The sequence below is a fragment of the Ranitomeya variabilis genome, chromosome 5 (assembly GCF_051348905.1).
Source record: "Ranitomeya variabilis isolate aRanVar5 chromosome 5, aRanVar5.hap1, whole genome shotgun sequence".
Taxonomy (NCBI): domain Eukaryota; kingdom Metazoa; phylum Chordata; class Amphibia; order Anura; family Dendrobatidae; genus Ranitomeya; species Ranitomeya variabilis.
The window spans coordinates 266,242,423-266,260,615 of NC_135236.1; the positions used below are offsets into that span (position 1 = coordinate 266,242,423).

At 44.3% G+C, this 18,193-nt stretch overlaps 1 protein-coding gene across 2 annotated transcripts in view; it reads left to right on the forward strand.

Moving 5' to 3' along the window:
* The first annotated feature begins 6,363 nt into the window (after nt 1-6,363).
* SEC11A (SEC11 homolog A, signal peptidase complex subunit) overlaps nt 6,364-18,193 on the forward strand; it is a 47,174-nt gene continuing 35,344 nt past the window's right edge. The window contains exon 1 of one of the 2 annotated variants that reach the window (XM_077264226.1): nt 6,364-6,515. In XM_077264226.1, the coding sequence (XP_077120341.1) occupies nt 6,465-6,515 (51 nt within the window). In that variant the 5' untranslated portion in view covers nt 6,364-6,464. Of the gene's footprint in view, nt 6,516-6,570; nt 6,695-18,193 lie in introns of those variants that run through there. The other variant, XM_077264227.1, reaches the window with a different exon arrangement.

The window sequence follows — 18,193 nt, forward strand, 5'->3', positions numbered from 1 at the left end:
AAGTTATGGCTCTGGGAAGGAGGGGAGCGAAAAAAGAAAATGCAAAACCGAAAAAAAGCTCCGGTCATGAAGGGGTTAAACTGCATGGACAATGTTTAGTCATGCATTTCTGCTACAAAAATCACAAGTGATTGTTTAATTTAGAACTTTTTACATTTTCATGACTAACCTTTGCTTATTCTCCCCACACTTAGTGATAAATTGCGCCTATATTTTTTGGCTGTACTTTATAATGATTAATGAGAGTCATGTAAACTGTATTAAATACGCTCTGTGAAGTGAATGTGGTTTTATGAAATTTCACATACACAAGGCGCTAATACCGTAATAGGATGGGTTAGCATATACAAGGATGGGGGAGCATATAATAGGAAGGGGGACCAGGAAGGGGGAGCACATAATAGGATGGGTAAGCATTTACCAGGATGGGGCAGCATATACCAGGATGGGGGAGCATATACCTGGATGGAGGAGCATATAATAGGATGGGTTAGCATATACCAGGATGGGGGAGCATATAATAGGATGGAGTAGGATATACCAGGATGGAGGAGCATATAATAGGATGGGTTAGCATATACAAGGATGGGGGAGCATATAATAGGAAGGAGGACCAGGAAGGGGGAGCATATGATAGGATGGGTTAGCATTTACCAGGATGGGGCAGCATATACCAGGATGGGGGAGCATATACCTGGATGGAGGAGCATATAATAGGATGGGTTAGCATATACCAGGATGGGGGAGCATATAATAGGATGGAGTAGGATATACCAGGATGGAGGAGCATATAATAGGATGGGTTAGCATATACAAGGATGGGGGAGCATATAATAGGAAGGAGGACCAGGAAGGGGGAGCATATAATAGGATGGAGTAGGATATACCAGGATGGAGGAGCATATAATAGGATGGGTTAGCATTAGTGATGAGCGAATATACTCGTTACTCGAGATTTCTCGAGCACGCTCGGGTGTCCGAGTATTTTTTAGTGCTCGGAGTTTTAGTTTTTAGCTCCGAAGCTGAATGATTTACATCTGTTAGCCAGCATAAGTACATGTGGGGGTTGCCTGGTTGCTAGGGAATCCCCACATGTACTAATGCTGGCTAACAGATGTATATCATTCAGCTGCGGTGCTAAAAAACTAAAACTCCGAGCACTAAAAAATACTCAGAGGACACCCGAGCGTGCTCGAGAAATCTCGAGTAACAAGTATATTCGCTCATCACTAGTTAGCATATACAAGGATGGGGGAGCATATAATAGGAAGGGGGACCAGGATGGGGGAGCATATACCTGGATAGAGGAGTATATAATAGGATAGGGTAGCATATACCAGAATGAACGAGCATATAATAGGATGAGGGTGCATATACCAAGATGCGGAGCATATACCAGGATGGGGGGAGCATAAAATAGGATGGTAGACCAGGATGGGGGAGCATATACCTGGATGGGGGAGCATATAATAGGATGAGGGAGCATATAATAGGACGGGAGACCAGGATGGGGAGCATATAGGAGGATGGGGGAGCATATGCTAGGATGGGGGACCATATATCAGGTTGGAGGAGCATATACTAGGCTGGGGGAGCATATACTAGGCTGGGGGAGCATATACCAGGCTCGGGGGCATATACGAAGACTAGCTATTGAACCCATTCTGAGCATTTTTATTGGTACATTTTTGTGCTATGTTAACGGGAACCTGTCACCTGATATAACACTGGTAACCTGCATATATGTAGTTAATGTGCAGGTTAACAGCATTACTATGCTGCCCGGCGCCTGCACACAGCCGAATGCAGACGGAAGGAAATGAGCTTTATTTCCACCAGTATTCGGCTTCATTCATGGGGTTGGGGGCGGCACCGGTTCAGTCATTGCTCTAATACAGAGCGGCCTCTGTAACCGCGTCCTAGGCCCTGACTGACAGACGGCCTCAATGTAGAGCCAGTGTTAGTCAGGACTGGGGGTGCGGTTATACTCAGAGCGGTGACTGAACCAGCGGTGCCCGAACCAGCGGTGCCCCTTCCCTATGACTGAATACCAAATGCTGGTGGGAAGAATAAAGATCATTTTCTCACTGCTGCATTCGGCTGTGTGCAGGCGCTGGACAGCAAAATTACAGTTAACCTGTAAATTTACCCAAATCTGCAAGTTAATAGCATTATTTCTGGTGTCAGGTTCCCTTACAATACTTCAATAATATAGCGCCGACGTCAGCGCATGCGCATACTCCGGTATCCAGCGCCATTTTTTTAAAGAGACTGTACATGCAAATTCAGACACAGTGTCTTTAACCCCTTTCTCACATAAGACGTACTATTCCATCCATGTGACACGGGCCAATTTGACCATGGACGGAATAGTACATCTGGGCGATCGGCTGCAGTCACGGGGGGAGCACGGCCAATCGCCGCCGGGTGTCAGCTGATTCTGACAGCTAGCACCTGGCACTAGGTGCCAGGAGCGATCACAGACTGCTCCCGGCACTTTAACCACCAAAATACTGCATTCGAACACGATCATAGCATTCCAGAAGCCGGAGCAAGGGCTGACAGCCTCTCTGCCTTTGCATCGGAGACCCCACATTGTGATGCGGGGTCCCGATGCTGCATGGTGACCCGATGTCGTCATGACAACATCCAGGTCACCAGAGCTAGGAAACTTGGTGATCGTGCACAGTGCATGATCACCAAGTCTCCCTGTCAGTGCAGCTCAGACCCCTTATATGGCATGCAGATGCTGCTTCATCTGCAAGCCATAGAAGCGATCAGCCTGCAAAAAATGATTGTCCTATAGTGGGACAAAGTAAAAAATTTAGAAAAAAGTTTACATTTTTTTTTAAATAATTGTAAAAATATTTTTAAAAATCAAAAATAATCATAAAAATAAATATTTATTCTATCAATAAATAAATATTTTAATGAAAGAAAGAAATCTAAACAATAAAAGTACACATATTTGGTATCGCCTCGTCTACAATGACCCGACCTATAACACTATACCACTGCTGAGAGCACAGCATCATTCACCAGCGGTGACATTATCACCGGCTTTTTCCCACGGTCCAGAGGTCACCTCAGTTCAGCCCAACAGTGATGATGTCACCACTGGTGAATGATGCTGCGCTCTCTGCAGCTCATTCACCAGTGGTTTTCAGCGGGACTGTCGCATCTTGGCACCGTCCTGATTGAAAACTATTTAGTCCCCAGACTTGGATTACAGTGTGGGACACAACGACGGACAGGTATGGTATATTGTTGTTTTTTTATTTTACTTTTATTACAGGAGATTGAGGGCGTCGGGGAAATAGGTGAGGCAGTAAGTATGGTTTAATTTAGAACATTAAAGGAGTCTGTATTTTTTTCAAATAAAGGAATTTATTCTTGCTGTGTCTTTATTTACCATACAGCTATAGGATTAGTAATGGATAGGGGTCTCATAGACACTTCTCCATTACTAAGCAATGAGCTTGATGTCACCGGTGACATCAATCCCACAAACTATTACCCCACTTGCCACCGCTACAGGGCTAGTGGGAAGAGCTGGGCAAAGTGCCAGAATTGGCGCATCTACTAGATGTGCATTTTCTGGTCAGCTGCAGGCTGCTATTTTTAGGCTGGGGGGAGGTCAATATCCATGGCCCCTTACCAGCCTGAGAATACCAGCCCTCAGCTGTGAGCTTTAGCAAGGCTGGTTGTCAAAAATGGGGAGGACCCCACGCCATGTTTTTTATTATTTATTTAAATAATTTAAAAATAGGGCGTGGGGACCCCTCTATTCTTGATATCCAACCTTGCTGAAGCTGACAGCTGAGGGTTGCAGCCCCCAGCTGTGAGTTTTGTCTGGCTAGTTATCAAAAATAGGGGGGAACCCACGCCGTTTTTTGTTGTTGTTGTGTAAATCAAGATTATTGAATAAACAATACAATACTACTGTCTCAATAATGAACATGGGTGTAACTTGATCACAATCGTATAATTATAAAAACATGTAATTTACAGTAGATTTATGTTTCTGGTTAGAAACAATATATCCGACAACTTCTACTCAGTGAATAATTGCTAAAGTCATTAGGATCTATTGAAAAAAAAATATATATGATTTATTAACAACATTTAACTGAACTTATTCATGCATAAGCAAGTATAGTATATAAAGCTTCCGATATGGAAAAGAAGGTAGCTGTTTTTTTTTTTTTAATTACCGTATTTATTTACAGCACAGGAGCGGCAGATGAATACTCCCATCTGCCACTCCTGCTGTCACTGTTATTAGCAGCAGCAGAGGTAGGCTGATGAGAGTAATAGTACCATCAGCCACCGCCTGTTGTCTCTTTTATTACTTAAATGTAACTCTCATCATTCTCCCCTGTTTGTACTGATCGCCGGCAGAGCAGGGAAGATTGAGCAGAGCCGTGTTCAGCAAGCGGCGACGGGAAACAGCGCTTACTGTAATGCTTCTTCCCCGGCGCCGATGCGTGTCACATGGATGACATCCATCTGTGTTATGTGTATGCACGTGTGCGGGACGTTTTATGGCCCATACTGACATTAAAAAATGGACATGTCAGCGTGTTTTTCCCACGGACACAAGGTCCTTGGAAACACACGGTCCATGGAAACACACTAACATGCGCACAGACCCATTCACTTGAATTGGCAAATAGCTCTCCGTTCCTCCAAAGTCTCTCCGCATGGCTAAGTAGCACTGTACAGCCACATATAGGGTATTGCCACGTTCAGTAGAAATTGTGGGACATATTTTGTTGCCATTTTACCCACTTCTTATGTGAAAATGTAAACTCTTTAGCTAAAACTAAATTTTGGTGGTAAAAATAAAGTTATTTTGTCCTCACTGCCCAATGGTATAAAATTCTGTGCCACACCCATGGTGTCAATATGATCACTGCACCCCTAGATGAATTCATTGAGAGGTGTAGTTCGTAAAATGGAGTCGGTTATGGGGATTTCTGCTGTTTTGGCACCTTATGGGCTCATCCCAGTGGGTCATGGCACCTGCAAACCATAAAAGTAAAATCTGGGGCGCTCCTCCTTTTCTGAGCTCTGCCATGCGCTCAAACAGTGGTTTACCCCCGCATATGGGGGTATCTGCGTACTCAGGACAAATTGCACAATAACTTTTGGGGTCTAATTTCTCCTGTTACCCTTGGTAAAATAAAAAATTGGGGACAAAATATCACTTTTGTGGAAAAACTATGCTTTTTTATTTTTACGGCTCTACGCTATAAGCTTCTGTGAAGCACTTGGGGGTTCAAAGTGCTCACCAGACATCTAGATGAGTTCCTTAGGGGATCTAGTTTCCAAAATGGTGTCAACGCCAATTCTGCGTTGAAAAGTCAAATGGCGCTCCTTCCCTTCCCAGCTCTGCCATGCGCCCAAACAGTAGTCTACCTGCACATATGGGGTATCGGCGTACTCAGGACAAATTGCACAACAACTTTTGGGGTCCAATTTCTCCTTTTACCATTGGTAAAATTAAAAAATTTTGGTCTGAATTAATTTTTTTGTGAAAAAAGTTAAATGTTCATTTTTTTTAAACAGTCCAAAAATTCCTGTGAAGCACCTGAAGGGTTAATAAACATCTTGAATGTGGTTTTGAGCACCTTGAGGGGTGCAGTTTTTAGAATAGTGTCACACTTGGGTATTTGCTATCGTATAGACCCCTCAAAGTGACTTTCAAATGTGATGTGGTCCCTAAAAAAAATGGTGTAAAAATGAGAAATCGCTGTTTAACTTTTAACCCTTATAACTCCCTAACAAAAAAAATTGATGGTTCCACTATTGTGCTGATGTAAAGTAGACATGTGGGAACTGTTACTTATTTTGTGTGACATATCTCTATGATTTAAGAGCATGAAAATTCAAAGTTCGAAAATTGAGAAATTTTCAACATTTTCGCCATATTTCTGGGGGGTTTTTCACAAATCACCGGGATCCATTGAAGCGTTCCAGAGTTAATACCTCATAAAGGGACAGTGGTCAGAATTGTAAAAATTAACCTGGTCATTAACGTGCAAACCACCCTCGGGGGTAAAGGAGTTAAAACAATGGCGTCAGAAATGTACCAATAAAAATGTCTGCCAACAGGTTCAAAAGCCAGTCATAAATATATGTATACACACATTATCGCTGTTGTACCTTGTGTATAACTATGTGTACATGTATATGGTACAATAGCGCACATATGTGGGTAAACACATATTTATATATAGCCATACATTGATGACATGGGCTCATATATACATATTCCACATAGTTATATGTGTATACACACACGGCAGTCTTCCTGTGCTGCCTAACATCCGGGCAGTCTTGTGCTGCCCTCACATAAGATGGCCGCCGAGCTTTTTCCGGTTTGGTAGCGGAAGTGCTTACTTTCCCCTGGGTAGCTTCCGGTTTCTCTGGTCGGTGCCGGGTAAACTGGAGAGTGGACGATGCTGTCTATGGACTTTCTGGACGATGTCCGGCGGATGAACAAGAGACAGGTAAGGAGCGCTGACGCCACACAGCGAGGCGGCTCCATAGCGCGGAGGACAGCGTGCGGCAGTGAGGAGCTGCCATGTAACCCGCCGGCGGGCAGAGCTGCACACGCCATTATCTTCTATTGTGTGGAGTATGGAGGCCGCCTTCTCCCAGGACAGAGCCCCTCTGCGGGCCCATAGTAGTGAGTGGTCGCCATGGAGCACTTTATCTCTGGTATTGGAGGTCGCACTGGGCCACGGTGACTGGGCTAGGGGCTGTATTCAGCCGTATATGGCGGCATAGCCATAGTCTTCCATGGGAGCGGTCACTATATGTTGTATATACTATACAGTTTGTACCTGAGGATCACTAGTCACTTGCAGGTTTGCTCTGATACATAGTGTGGAATAAATGTAACATTTTCTTTACTAGGGTTTCCCATTGCAATATTTGGGACATACATCGAAACATAGGTGACCAGAAAAACCGTATAAGGCGACTTTCACACTTGCGTTTTCTGGCGTCCGTCGTTGTCCAGCAAAATGACGGATCGACGGACGTCACGAAAATAGGGAAAAACGTGTGTGACGCATCCAGTGTAATGACAGATGCGTCGTCCACAAATTCCAGGAATTAAATGTCTGGGGACAAGAGAGAGATCCTTCCGGGCATGCTCAGAGGGGAAAAACTGGATCTGTCGCTGGATTCCTGTGTGTGACGGTCAGCGACGGATCCTGCGTCCATAGGCTTCCATTATTGCCGACGACGGAGAGCGCAGGATGTGTCGCTGACCGATTTTTTTCCGACGTGCACAAAAAACATTCCTATGAACGTTTTCTCTGCACGACAGACCGCTATTTTACGACGGATCCAGTGCACGACGGATGAAACGGATGGCCATCCGTCACAATCCGTCTCTAATACAAGTCTATGGGAAAATGCAGGATCCTGCATTCACTAAAAATGACGGATTGTGACGGATTTAAAAAAAAAACCGCAAGTGTGAAAGTAGCCTAAGCGACAGATTATTTCTTATTTCTCACAATTTTTCTCCACCAGAGATGTACCGACATATATACGTTTCTAAAGAGTAAATGGTTAAGGCGCCACTCCGGCTCTTTGTGGTATCACTTCTGTCTGCTCCCTGCCCCTAGGAGAATACTTACTAGTTGCCGTTTTCTGCTCTTCCCAGAAGTCACAGCCGTCAATCACATGCTTCAAGAGTAAGTCTATGGGAGCTTTGTATGTTCGGGCTCACTTGAGTAGTGACTTTCAGATCACCCAGCAAACACTCGTGTGATCCATCTGGTCACAACCTGCAGAAGACGGAGCGGTAACGGATGAAGATGGCAACTGGTTAGTATAATGCTAGGGGCAAGGAACTTGCGTTAGTGACACCACTCCGGCTGTGAAATAAAGACAATGGTGTGCTGCTCTCAGGTTATTACATACCGTGTTATTTGGACTATAAGACGCACCTAGGTTTTAGAGGAGGAAATTAGGAGAAGAAAAAACTGACACAAAAAATGTGGTCAATTCAGTACTTAAAGGGAATCTATCACTCCATTTTTTGCCCATAAGCTGCGGCCACCGGCATCAGGGGCTTATCTACAACATTCTGTAATGCTGTAGACAAGCCCCGATGTATCCTGAAAGATGAGAAATAAAGGTTATATTATACTCACCCATGGGCGTTACCGGTTCGGGTTCGATGGGTATCACGGTCCGGAACTCCCTATCTTCATACAATGACGTCCTCTTCTTTGCTTCCTTTCGTGGCTCTGGCGCAGGCGTACTTTGTCTGTTCTGTTGAGGGCAGAGCAAAGTACTGCAGTGTGCAGGCATCGGGAAAGTCAGAGAGGCCCTGCGCACTGCAGTACTTTGCTCTGCCCTCAACAGGACAAAGTACGCCTGCGCCGGAAGGAAGCGAGGAAGTCATCGTATGAAGATGGGAGGTGCTGGACCCGGACCACGACACCCATTGGAACCGAACCGGGACCGCCCCTGGGTGAGTATAATATAACCTTTTTTTCTGATCTTGCAGGTTACATCGGGGGCTTATCTACAGCATTACAGAATGCCGTAGATAAGCCCCTGATGCCGGTGGCCGCATCTTATAGCTGAATTTTGGGGTGACAGATTCCCTTTAAGATCATCTATCCTGGTAAATATGGTCCCATCATCCCCATCCTGGTATGCATATACCCATTCTTATTCTGATATGATTGATTGGCCCCCTTCCTGGTATGATTGATTGGCCCCATTCCCTTGCTTGTATGATTGGCGCCATCTCAGTCCTTGTATCCATGGCCCCATCAGAAAAGATTTAAAAAAAAAAACCTTTACTCTTACCTTCCTCTGCTCCGTCACAGTTGCAGTATCCTGCTCCGGTGCCAGCAAATGCTTAATGCTTGTAAGTGACGCATGGTAGGGACGCCATACGCTGCTCACAAGCCGAGAACAGCTGCGGGAATACTCATTGCGGACTGTTCATCCAAGAGAGCGGTGAGTATCCATTCCTCTTCAGTAGCGCACAGTGTCAGCTTCCAGCTTCCTTCTGCCGGCGGTCACGTGTGCCGATACTTAAGAGAAATGAATATTTGGCATCTTTTTTTTTTTTTTTTCTTATTTTTAATTTGCAGTATATGTCAGGTAATATGATAAGGCTGCATTGACGCATCCATGCGACGCATCCTTTTAAAACGGACAGCATACTGGCCCATAGGTTATCACTGGTGATGATCGAGTATACTCATTGCTCTGGTTTTCCGAGCACGCTCGGGTGGTCTCAGAGTATTTGTGACTGCTCGAAGATTTAGTTTTCGTCAACACACGCAGCTGCATTATTTGCGGCCACTAGCCAGCCTGAGTACATGTGGGGGTTGCCTGGTTGCGAGGGAATCCCCACATGTATTCAAGCTGTCTAGCAGCTGCAGATCATGTAGCTGCGGCAACAAAAACTAAATCTCCGAGCAGTTACAAATACTCGGAGATCACCCGAGCAACGAGTATACTAGCTCATCCATACACATATCCGTTTTAAAAACAAAATCACCAAATTCTGAGCATGTTCTCTTCTCATGAGATTTACCGATCAGACTCGGCTTTTAAAGTTTATGGAAATCTGTAAAAAAAACTGGAGTCCTGCTCTGTATTAAAGTCTTAAATGCAAGTTTTGTCCGTTTTTAACTGATTCATTTCCTAGACTCACTGGATATGGAAAAGTGTAGATAGTCCTGCTTGTTCAGTCTTTAAAATGGATGAGAAAGAATAGATACCACATAGATGACACTGATAGTCTTCCCTATGTGACTGTACATTCAGACATAGCTGTCAATCACTGAGTAGGACCGCCCACTGGACTCATATACAGACAAACTCTTGAATAAATCAATCCAAATCTTTGCCAACAAACCTATATATTCTGCTAAGCTTTTCCTTCTCTACACCATGCTGTCCACAGATCGGTTCCCTTTAAATCGCACAAAACAACAATTTTCAAAAATAATGTAAAACAAAATTCTCCTGTGTCCACATAATGTGTTTTTTCAAAGCAGTGCTACATCTGTTTTGCAGCAAATTTTTGAAAACTGAAATTATTACATTTCCTAGAATATGTTGTGAAATTGTTGCAGTTTGACTGAACATCTTTGCAAAACTGCAATAGTACGGCTATGTATATATCTATAAAATCATGCTGTGCCAATAAAAGAAGTTTAGAGTTCAGATAAAGTAGCATGCTACAACTTGCTTTCTGCTTTTCCCTGAGGACAGGTTCAGACTGCTGTACAAAATCTTGTGCCAGTCAGGTCCGCACATTGCAAATGTCTGTGTGTAGCGACATGTACAGGAGCTGCCTATCATTTGCATGCTCTAGTCTGCATGCTCCCAATTTTATTTTTTTTTACCTATGCAGACCAATTGCTCCGTGCAGAAAATTGGTCATTTGCACTGGCACATTGGCTATAATGGGTTCTTGTGCTGTTTGTGGTTCACACAGACCATACATAACTGTGTAATATTCTCATCTGAACGAGCTCTAAAAGTCAGTGACAATTTATAGCTAGAAGGTTGTTTTAGTGCATTAGTGTGCAGGACAGAAAGACTCGACTAGAGCAGGAGTCCTCCTTCTTATATCAAATCCTATTCTGCAGCTCAGGACTGGAGTAGGAAAGCTTAAGGTACCTTCACACTAAACGACTTTGCAACGAGAACGACAACGATCCGTGACGTTGCAGCGTCCTGGATAGCGATATCGTTTTGTTTGACACGCAGCAGCGATCTGGATCCCGCTGTGATATCGCTGGTCGTTGCTGAAAGTCCAGAACTTTATTTGGTCGTCAGATCGGCGTGTATCGTCGTGTTTGACAGCAAAAGCAACGATGCCAGCAATGTTTTACAATGGTAACCAGGGTAAATATCGGGTTACTAAGCGCAGGGCCGCGCTTAGTAACCCGATATTTACCCTGGTTACCATTGTAAAAGTTAAAAAAAATAAAACACTACATACTCACCCTCTGATGTCTGTCACGTCCCCCGGCGTCCGCGCTGCTGCTCAGAGCTTCCTGCACTGACTGTGTCAGTGCCGGCCGTAAAGCAGAGCACAGCGGTGACGTCACCGCTGTGCTTAGGGCCGGCGCTTACACAGTGCAGGCCAGGGAAGCTGAAGGCGAGGGACGCGACAGACACGGCAATGTAAGTATGTAGTGTTTGTTTTTTTTACATTTACACTGGTAACCAGGGTAAACATCGGGTTACTAAGCACGGCCCTGCGCTTAGTAACCCGATGTTTACCCTGGTTACCCGGGGACTTCGGCATCGTTGGTCGCTGGAGAGCTGTCTGTGTGACAGCTCTCCAGCGACCACACAGCAACGCAGCGATCGCATCGTTGTCGATATCGCTGCAGCGTCGCTTAATGTGACGGTACCTTTAGACATGTAATTCTCACATCATTCTACTTATTCTCTTGCACATCTACCAGAAAACCACTGATCAATGCTGCTTGGTATTGTTAAGGTGGGCATACACTTCAGACAGATGTTGACTAGTGACGAGCGAACATGCTCGGATAAGGTGTTACTCAAGCACGCTCGAGTGCCAATAGTGTATCTTCGGCATGCTCAAACACGATGTTTGAGTCGCCATGGCTGCATGTCTTGCAGCTGTTCGACAGCTACAGCACATGCAGGGATTGTCTAATACTACAGATACCAGGAGTACTGAGGTAAGAAAAGGCTGTCCACCATGTCTGTCTGACCTAATACAGGAGCTATCAGGGGTGCAGAGGTAAGAAGAGGCTGCTCACACACACTGCTGTCCACCATGTCTATATTATCTAATACTGGAGATTTCAGGAGTGCAGAGGTAGGAAGATGCTGCTCACACTGCTGTCCACCATGTGTGTCTGACCTAATGTAGGAGATACCAGGGGTGCAGAGGTAAGAATAGGCTGCCCACACTGCTGTCCACCATGTCTCTCTGATCTAATTACTGGAATTACTAGGGGGCTGAAGTAAGAGGCTTCTCACTTCTGTGTCTTTCTGACATTCTTCAACCCCTTTCTGACCTCGGACGGGATAGTACGTCCGAGGTCAGAACCCCCGCTTTGATGCGGGGTTCGGCGGTGAGCCAGCATCAAAGCCGGGACATGTCAGCTGTTTTGAACAGCGGCGGGTAGAATCACGAACCACCCCCCCGCCGCCGCTATTTAAAGGGAACCTGTCACACACACACACACACACACACACCCCCCCCCTGCCTGTTATTTTTTTTTTTTTCTGACATGCGCAGTTGCACTGCCCTTCAAACTTACAGCGCAGGGGACGCTAATGAAGGAAGAGGAGGCGGTGCCCAGCGTGCAGAGGCCATGAGGGACGGCTGTGGTGCATCTGTGTTAGGGGGAAAAGACCTGCCCCCGGGATGATTTCAAGGTACGAGGGACAAATTTCAAAAACGATTATTTCAGGAGTGCCAGGAACAAGAACTAAAAGAGCCACCTGTCAGAATGCAGCTTTAGTACTGCACAAGGTGGCTCTTTGAGTTACAAACGCCTGGGGGGGGGTGACAGGTTCCCTATAAATGCCGCTGTGAAATGCTGAAACCGGCATTTAATTAGCGCATTGGGCCTCAAATTCGCGCATCGCTGACCCTTGTCACGTGATCGGGGGTCAGAAATGCGTCAGCATGACATCCAGAGGTCTATTGAAGACCTCTATGGTTGTTGATGCCGGATTGCTGTGAGCGCCACCCTGTGTTCGACGCTCATAGCAATGCAGTAATTCAGCTACATAGGAGCGATCTATGCATCGCTCCTATGTAGCAGAGCCGATCGAGTTGTGCCAGCTTCTAGCCTCCCATGAGGCTATTGAAGCATGGCAAGTTAAAAAAAAAAAAAAAAGTTCTAAAAAATATGAAAAATCAAAAAATCAAACATGCACCTATTTGGTATCGCCGCGTTCAGAATCGCCCGATCTATCAATAAAAAAAAAAACTGATCGCTAAATGGTGTAGTGAGAAAAAAATTTGAAACGCCAGAATTACGTTTTTTTTTGTTGCTGCGACATTGCATTAAAATGCAATAACAGTCACTCTAAAGAACGTTGGTATCACTAAAAACAGCTCGGCATGCAAAAAATAAGCCCTCACCCAACCCCAGATCATGAAAAATAGAGACGCTACGTGTATCGGAAAATGGTGCAAATGTTTGTTTTGGGTTTTTTTTTTAGCAAAGTTTGGAATTTTTTTTTACCAATTAGATAAAAAATAACCTAGACATGTTTGGTGTCTGTGAACTCGTAATGACCTGGAGAATCATAATGGCAGGTCAGTTTTAGAATTTAGTGAACCTAGCAAAAAAGCCAAACAAAAAACCAGTGTGGGAATGCACTTTTTTTGCAATTTCACCGCACTTGGATTTTTTTTTTCCTGTTTTCTAGTACATGACATGCTAAAACCAATGATGTAGTTCAAAAGTACAACTTGTCCCGCAAAAAATAAGCCCTCACATGGTCAAATTGACGTAAAAATAAAAAAGTTATGGCTCTGGGAAGGAGGGGAGCGAAAAACGAAAACGCAAAACCGAAAAAAGCTGGGGTCCTGAAGGAGTGAATATTGTATGTTAATAGTTTCATGCACAAAAAAGACAATATTATTCTAGGAGTGATACCTTTTATACATAATAGTATAAAATTATATCTAATATTATGGATACCAAGAGTAATTGGGTAAGAAAATGCTTCCCATATTGCTGTCACCATGTTTCTCATGATATCCTAGTGGATTAGAAAATGCACTAGACCCTTATCTTCCTATACATTGGGGGTAATAAGTATTTGATCCCTTACATATTTTGTAAGATTGCCCACTTACAAAGACATGAATAGTCTATAATTTTTTCGGTAGGTTAATTTTAACACAGAGATAGAATATCAAAAATAAAATCCAGAAGATTTTATAAATGATATAAATGTATTTGCATTTTGTAGTGAGAAATAAGTATTTGATTCCTCTGGCAAAAAGACGTAGTACTTTGTGGCAAAACCCTTGTTGGCAAGCACAGCAGTCAGATTTTTATTTTTATTTGTAGTTGATGAGGTTTGCTCACATGTCAGGAGGAATTTTGGTCCACTCCTCTTTGCAGATCATCTCTAAATCATTAAGATTTTGAGGCTGTTGCTTGGCAACTCGGAGCTTCAACTCCCTCCATAAGTTTTCTATGGGATTAAGGTCTGGAGACTGGCTAGGCCACTCCATGACCTTAATGTGCTTCTTTTTGAGCCACTCCTTTGTTGCCTTGGCTATATGTTTTAGGTCATTGTCTTGCTGGAAGACCTATTTTTAATGTCTTGGCAGAAGGAAGGAGGATGTCACTCAGGATTTTACGGTACATGGCTCCATCCATTCTCCCATTGATGCTGTGAAGTAGTCCTGTGCCCTTAGCAGAGAAACGCCCCCAAAACATAATGTTTCCATCTCCATGCTTGACAGTGGGGATGGTGTTCTTTGGATTATAAGCAGCATTTCTCTTCCTCCAAACACGGCGAGTTGAGTTAATGCCAAAGACCTCAATTTTTGTCTCATCTGATCACAGCATCTTCTCCCAATCACCCACAGAATCATCCAGGTGTTCATTGACAAACTTCAGACGGGCATGCACATGTGGACCTCGCGGGCACTGCAGGATTTTAAACCTTTACGGCGTAATGTGTTGGCAATGGTTTCCTTGGTGACTGTGGTCCCAGCTGCCTTGAGATCATTAATAATTTCCCCCATGTAGTTTTATGCTGATCTCTCGCCTTCCTCATGATCAAGGATACCCCACGAGGTGAGATTTTGCATGGTGCCCCAGATGGATGTCGATTGACAGTCATGTTGTATTACTTCTATTTTCTTACTATTGCACCAACAGTTGTCTCCCCCCTCAGCCAGCGTCTTACTTATGGTTTTGTTGCCCATTCCAGCTTTGTGCAGGTCTATGATCTTGTCCCTGACATCCTTATAAAGCTCTTCGGTCTTGCCCATGTTGTAGAGGTTAGTCTGACTGATTGAGTCTGTGGACAGGAGTCCATATTTTATAAAGGTGACTAAGACAGCTGTCTTTAATGCAGGTAACGAGGTGGTTAGGAGGGTCTAACTGGCCTGTAGGAGCCAGAACTCTTAATGGTTGGTAGTGGATCAAATACTTATTTCTCACTGCAAAATGCAAATTTATGTAATTTATATACAGTACAATGTGATTTTCTAGATTTTATTTTTGATATTCTATCTCTCAATGTTAAAAATAACCTTCCCTTAAAATTAATTAGTGATGAGCGAGTTTGCTTGTTAGGCCGGGATCACACATGAGCGAGATACGTCCGAGTCTCGCATTGTAATCCCTGGCCCTGCCGCCTGCACTCCGGAGCGGAACGTGCAGCCGCATAGCAATACATGGAGCCGCGCACTCCGCTCCGGAGTGCAGGCGGCAGGGTCCGGAATTACAATGCGAGACTCGGACGTATCTCGCTCATGTGTGATCCCGACCTTATTTGAGTTTTCCGAGTATTTTGGGCATGCTCGGAGATTGTTTGAGTCCCTTCAGCTGCATGATTTGCGGCTACTAGACAGCCTGAATACATGTGGGAATTCCCTAACAAACAGGCAAAATCCCCGCATGTGTTCAGGTTGTCTAACAGCAGCAAATCATGCAGCTGCGGGGACACAAACTTAATCTCCGAGCACACCCAAGATACTCAGACAACACCCGAGCATGCTCGGAAAACTCAAGTAACGAGCACACTCGCTCATCACTACTGTTCATGTCTTTGTCAGTGGGCAAACTTACAAAATCAGCAAGGGATCAAATACTTATTTCCCCCACTGTACTTGAAGGGAGAGAGGTCAGAGCTTTCTACTGCACATTCTCACAGGCACCTCTCCTATTGATATTCTAGGACAGGCTTTTGTCAGTGTAACTAGTGTAACTAGTGTGGCCATTTTAACTGTATATTGAACCTCTTTCTAGACAAAACATGTGATTTGCTACTTAACCCTTCAGCACCCAAAGATTGATACATCTATCATGGAGCGGGACAGGGTGTGTGGAGAAGTCTCAGGACTTGAGCTCTCTCCACATGTGGTAGATGTTGCCTACAATATTTAACAGGCATCTGTGTCTTAGCAGTCACAGCGAGTGCTCAATTGTAGGGAACCAATGAGTTACCATGGTAGCCAGGGGCTTGCTGAAGGCCACCGTTGCTGCCCTCTTGGTAGTCATGTGAGGCCAAGCCACTGGCTGAGCTTCATCAGAGACTGTAATTTACTGTATACCCTGCAATACCATGCTATTGCAGTGTATTGTAAAAGCAGTCAAAAGAATGCAGGTGTAAATTCCCTGATGGGAATAAAAGATAAGATTTAAAGGCAACCTGTCACCCCCAAAATGTAATTTAAGCTAAGCCCACGGGCATCAGGGGCTTATCTACAGCATTCTGGAATGCTGTAGATAAGCCCCAATGTAACCTGAAAGATGAGAAAGAGGTTAGATTATACTCACCCAGGGACAGTCCTGCTGCGGTGGGCGTCCTGGTCCAGGGCCTCCCATCTTCTTACGATCACGTCCTCTTCTTGTCTTCATGCCGCAGCTCCAGCGTAGGCGTACTTTGTCTGCCCTGTTGAGGGCAGAGCAAAGTACTGCAGTGCGCAGGCGCCGAGAAAGGTCAGAAAGGTCCTGCGCACTGCAGTACTTGGCTCTGCCCTCAACAGGGCAGACAAAGTACACCTGCGCCGGAGCTGCAGTGTGAAGACAAGAAGAGGACGTCATTGTAAGAAGATGGGAGGCCCCGGACCGCGGCGGGACCGCCCCTGGGTGAGTATATTCTAACCTCTCTTTCTCATCTTTCAGGATACATCGGGGGCTTATCTACAGCATTACAGAATGCTGTAAATAAGCCCCTGATGCCGGTGGGCTTAGCTCAACTTCCATTTTGGGGGTGACGGGTTCCCTTTAAAATATATAAAAAGTCGAATAGCTTCCCTTTTTCAAAAATAAAAATAAAGAAATGTAAAAACGTGAATCTATCTGATATTGCTATGCCCATAAAAGTCCAGGCTATGAAAATACAACAATTCGGTGGCCCATACACTAAACACAGTAAAGCGATAACAATTTCAACTCAATAATTAATTTATTTGGCACCACATTTTCCTAAAAAAGTGCATTAAGGAGCAATCATAATGTCCTTAAACTTGTATAAGAAATGACTGAAACCAAATAAGGTGCATCTCACAAAATTAGAATATCATCAAGAAGTTAATTTCGGTTCTTAAATACAAAAAGTGAAACTCCTATATTATATAGAGTAATTACAAACAGAGTGATGTATTTCAAGTGTTTCTGTTAATGTTGATGATTATGGCTTACAGCCAATGAAATCCCAAAAGTCATTATCTCAGTAGATTAGAATACTTTATAACACCAGCTTGAAAAAATGATTTTAAAATCCCAAATGTTGGCCTACTGAAATGTATGTTCATTAAAATCACTCAATACTTGGTCGGGGCTCCTTTGGCATCAATTATTGCATCAATGCAGTATGGTATGGAGGCGATCAGCCTGTGGCACTGTTGAGGTGTTATGGAAGCCCAGGTTGCTTTGATAGCAGCATTCAGCTCATCTGCATTGTTGGGTCTGGTGTGTCTCATCTTCCTCTTGACAATATCCCATAGATTCTCTATGGGGTTAAGGTCGGGTGAGTTTGCTGGCCAATCAAGCACAGTGATACTGTTGTTTTTAAACCAGGTATTGATACTTTTGGCAGTGTGGACAGGTGCCAAGTCCTGCTGGAGAATGACATTTCAATCTCCAAAAAGATTGACGGCAGAGGGAAGCATGAATTGCTCTAAAATTTCCTGGTAGACGGCTGCGCTGACTTTGGTCTTGATAAAACACAGTGGAACTACACCGACAGCTGACATGGCTCCCCAAACCATTACTGATTGTGGAAACTTCACACTAGACCTCAAGCAGCTTTGATTGTCTGTTTCTCCACTCTTCCTCCAGATTCTGGGACCTTGATTTCCAAGATCTACTGTGAAGTTTCCACAATCAATTATGGTTTCGGTAGACATGTCATCTGCTGGTGTAGGTTAACTGAGTTTTATCAAGACCAAAGTCAGCGCAGCCGTCTACCAGGAAATTTGAGAGCATTTTATGCTTCCCTC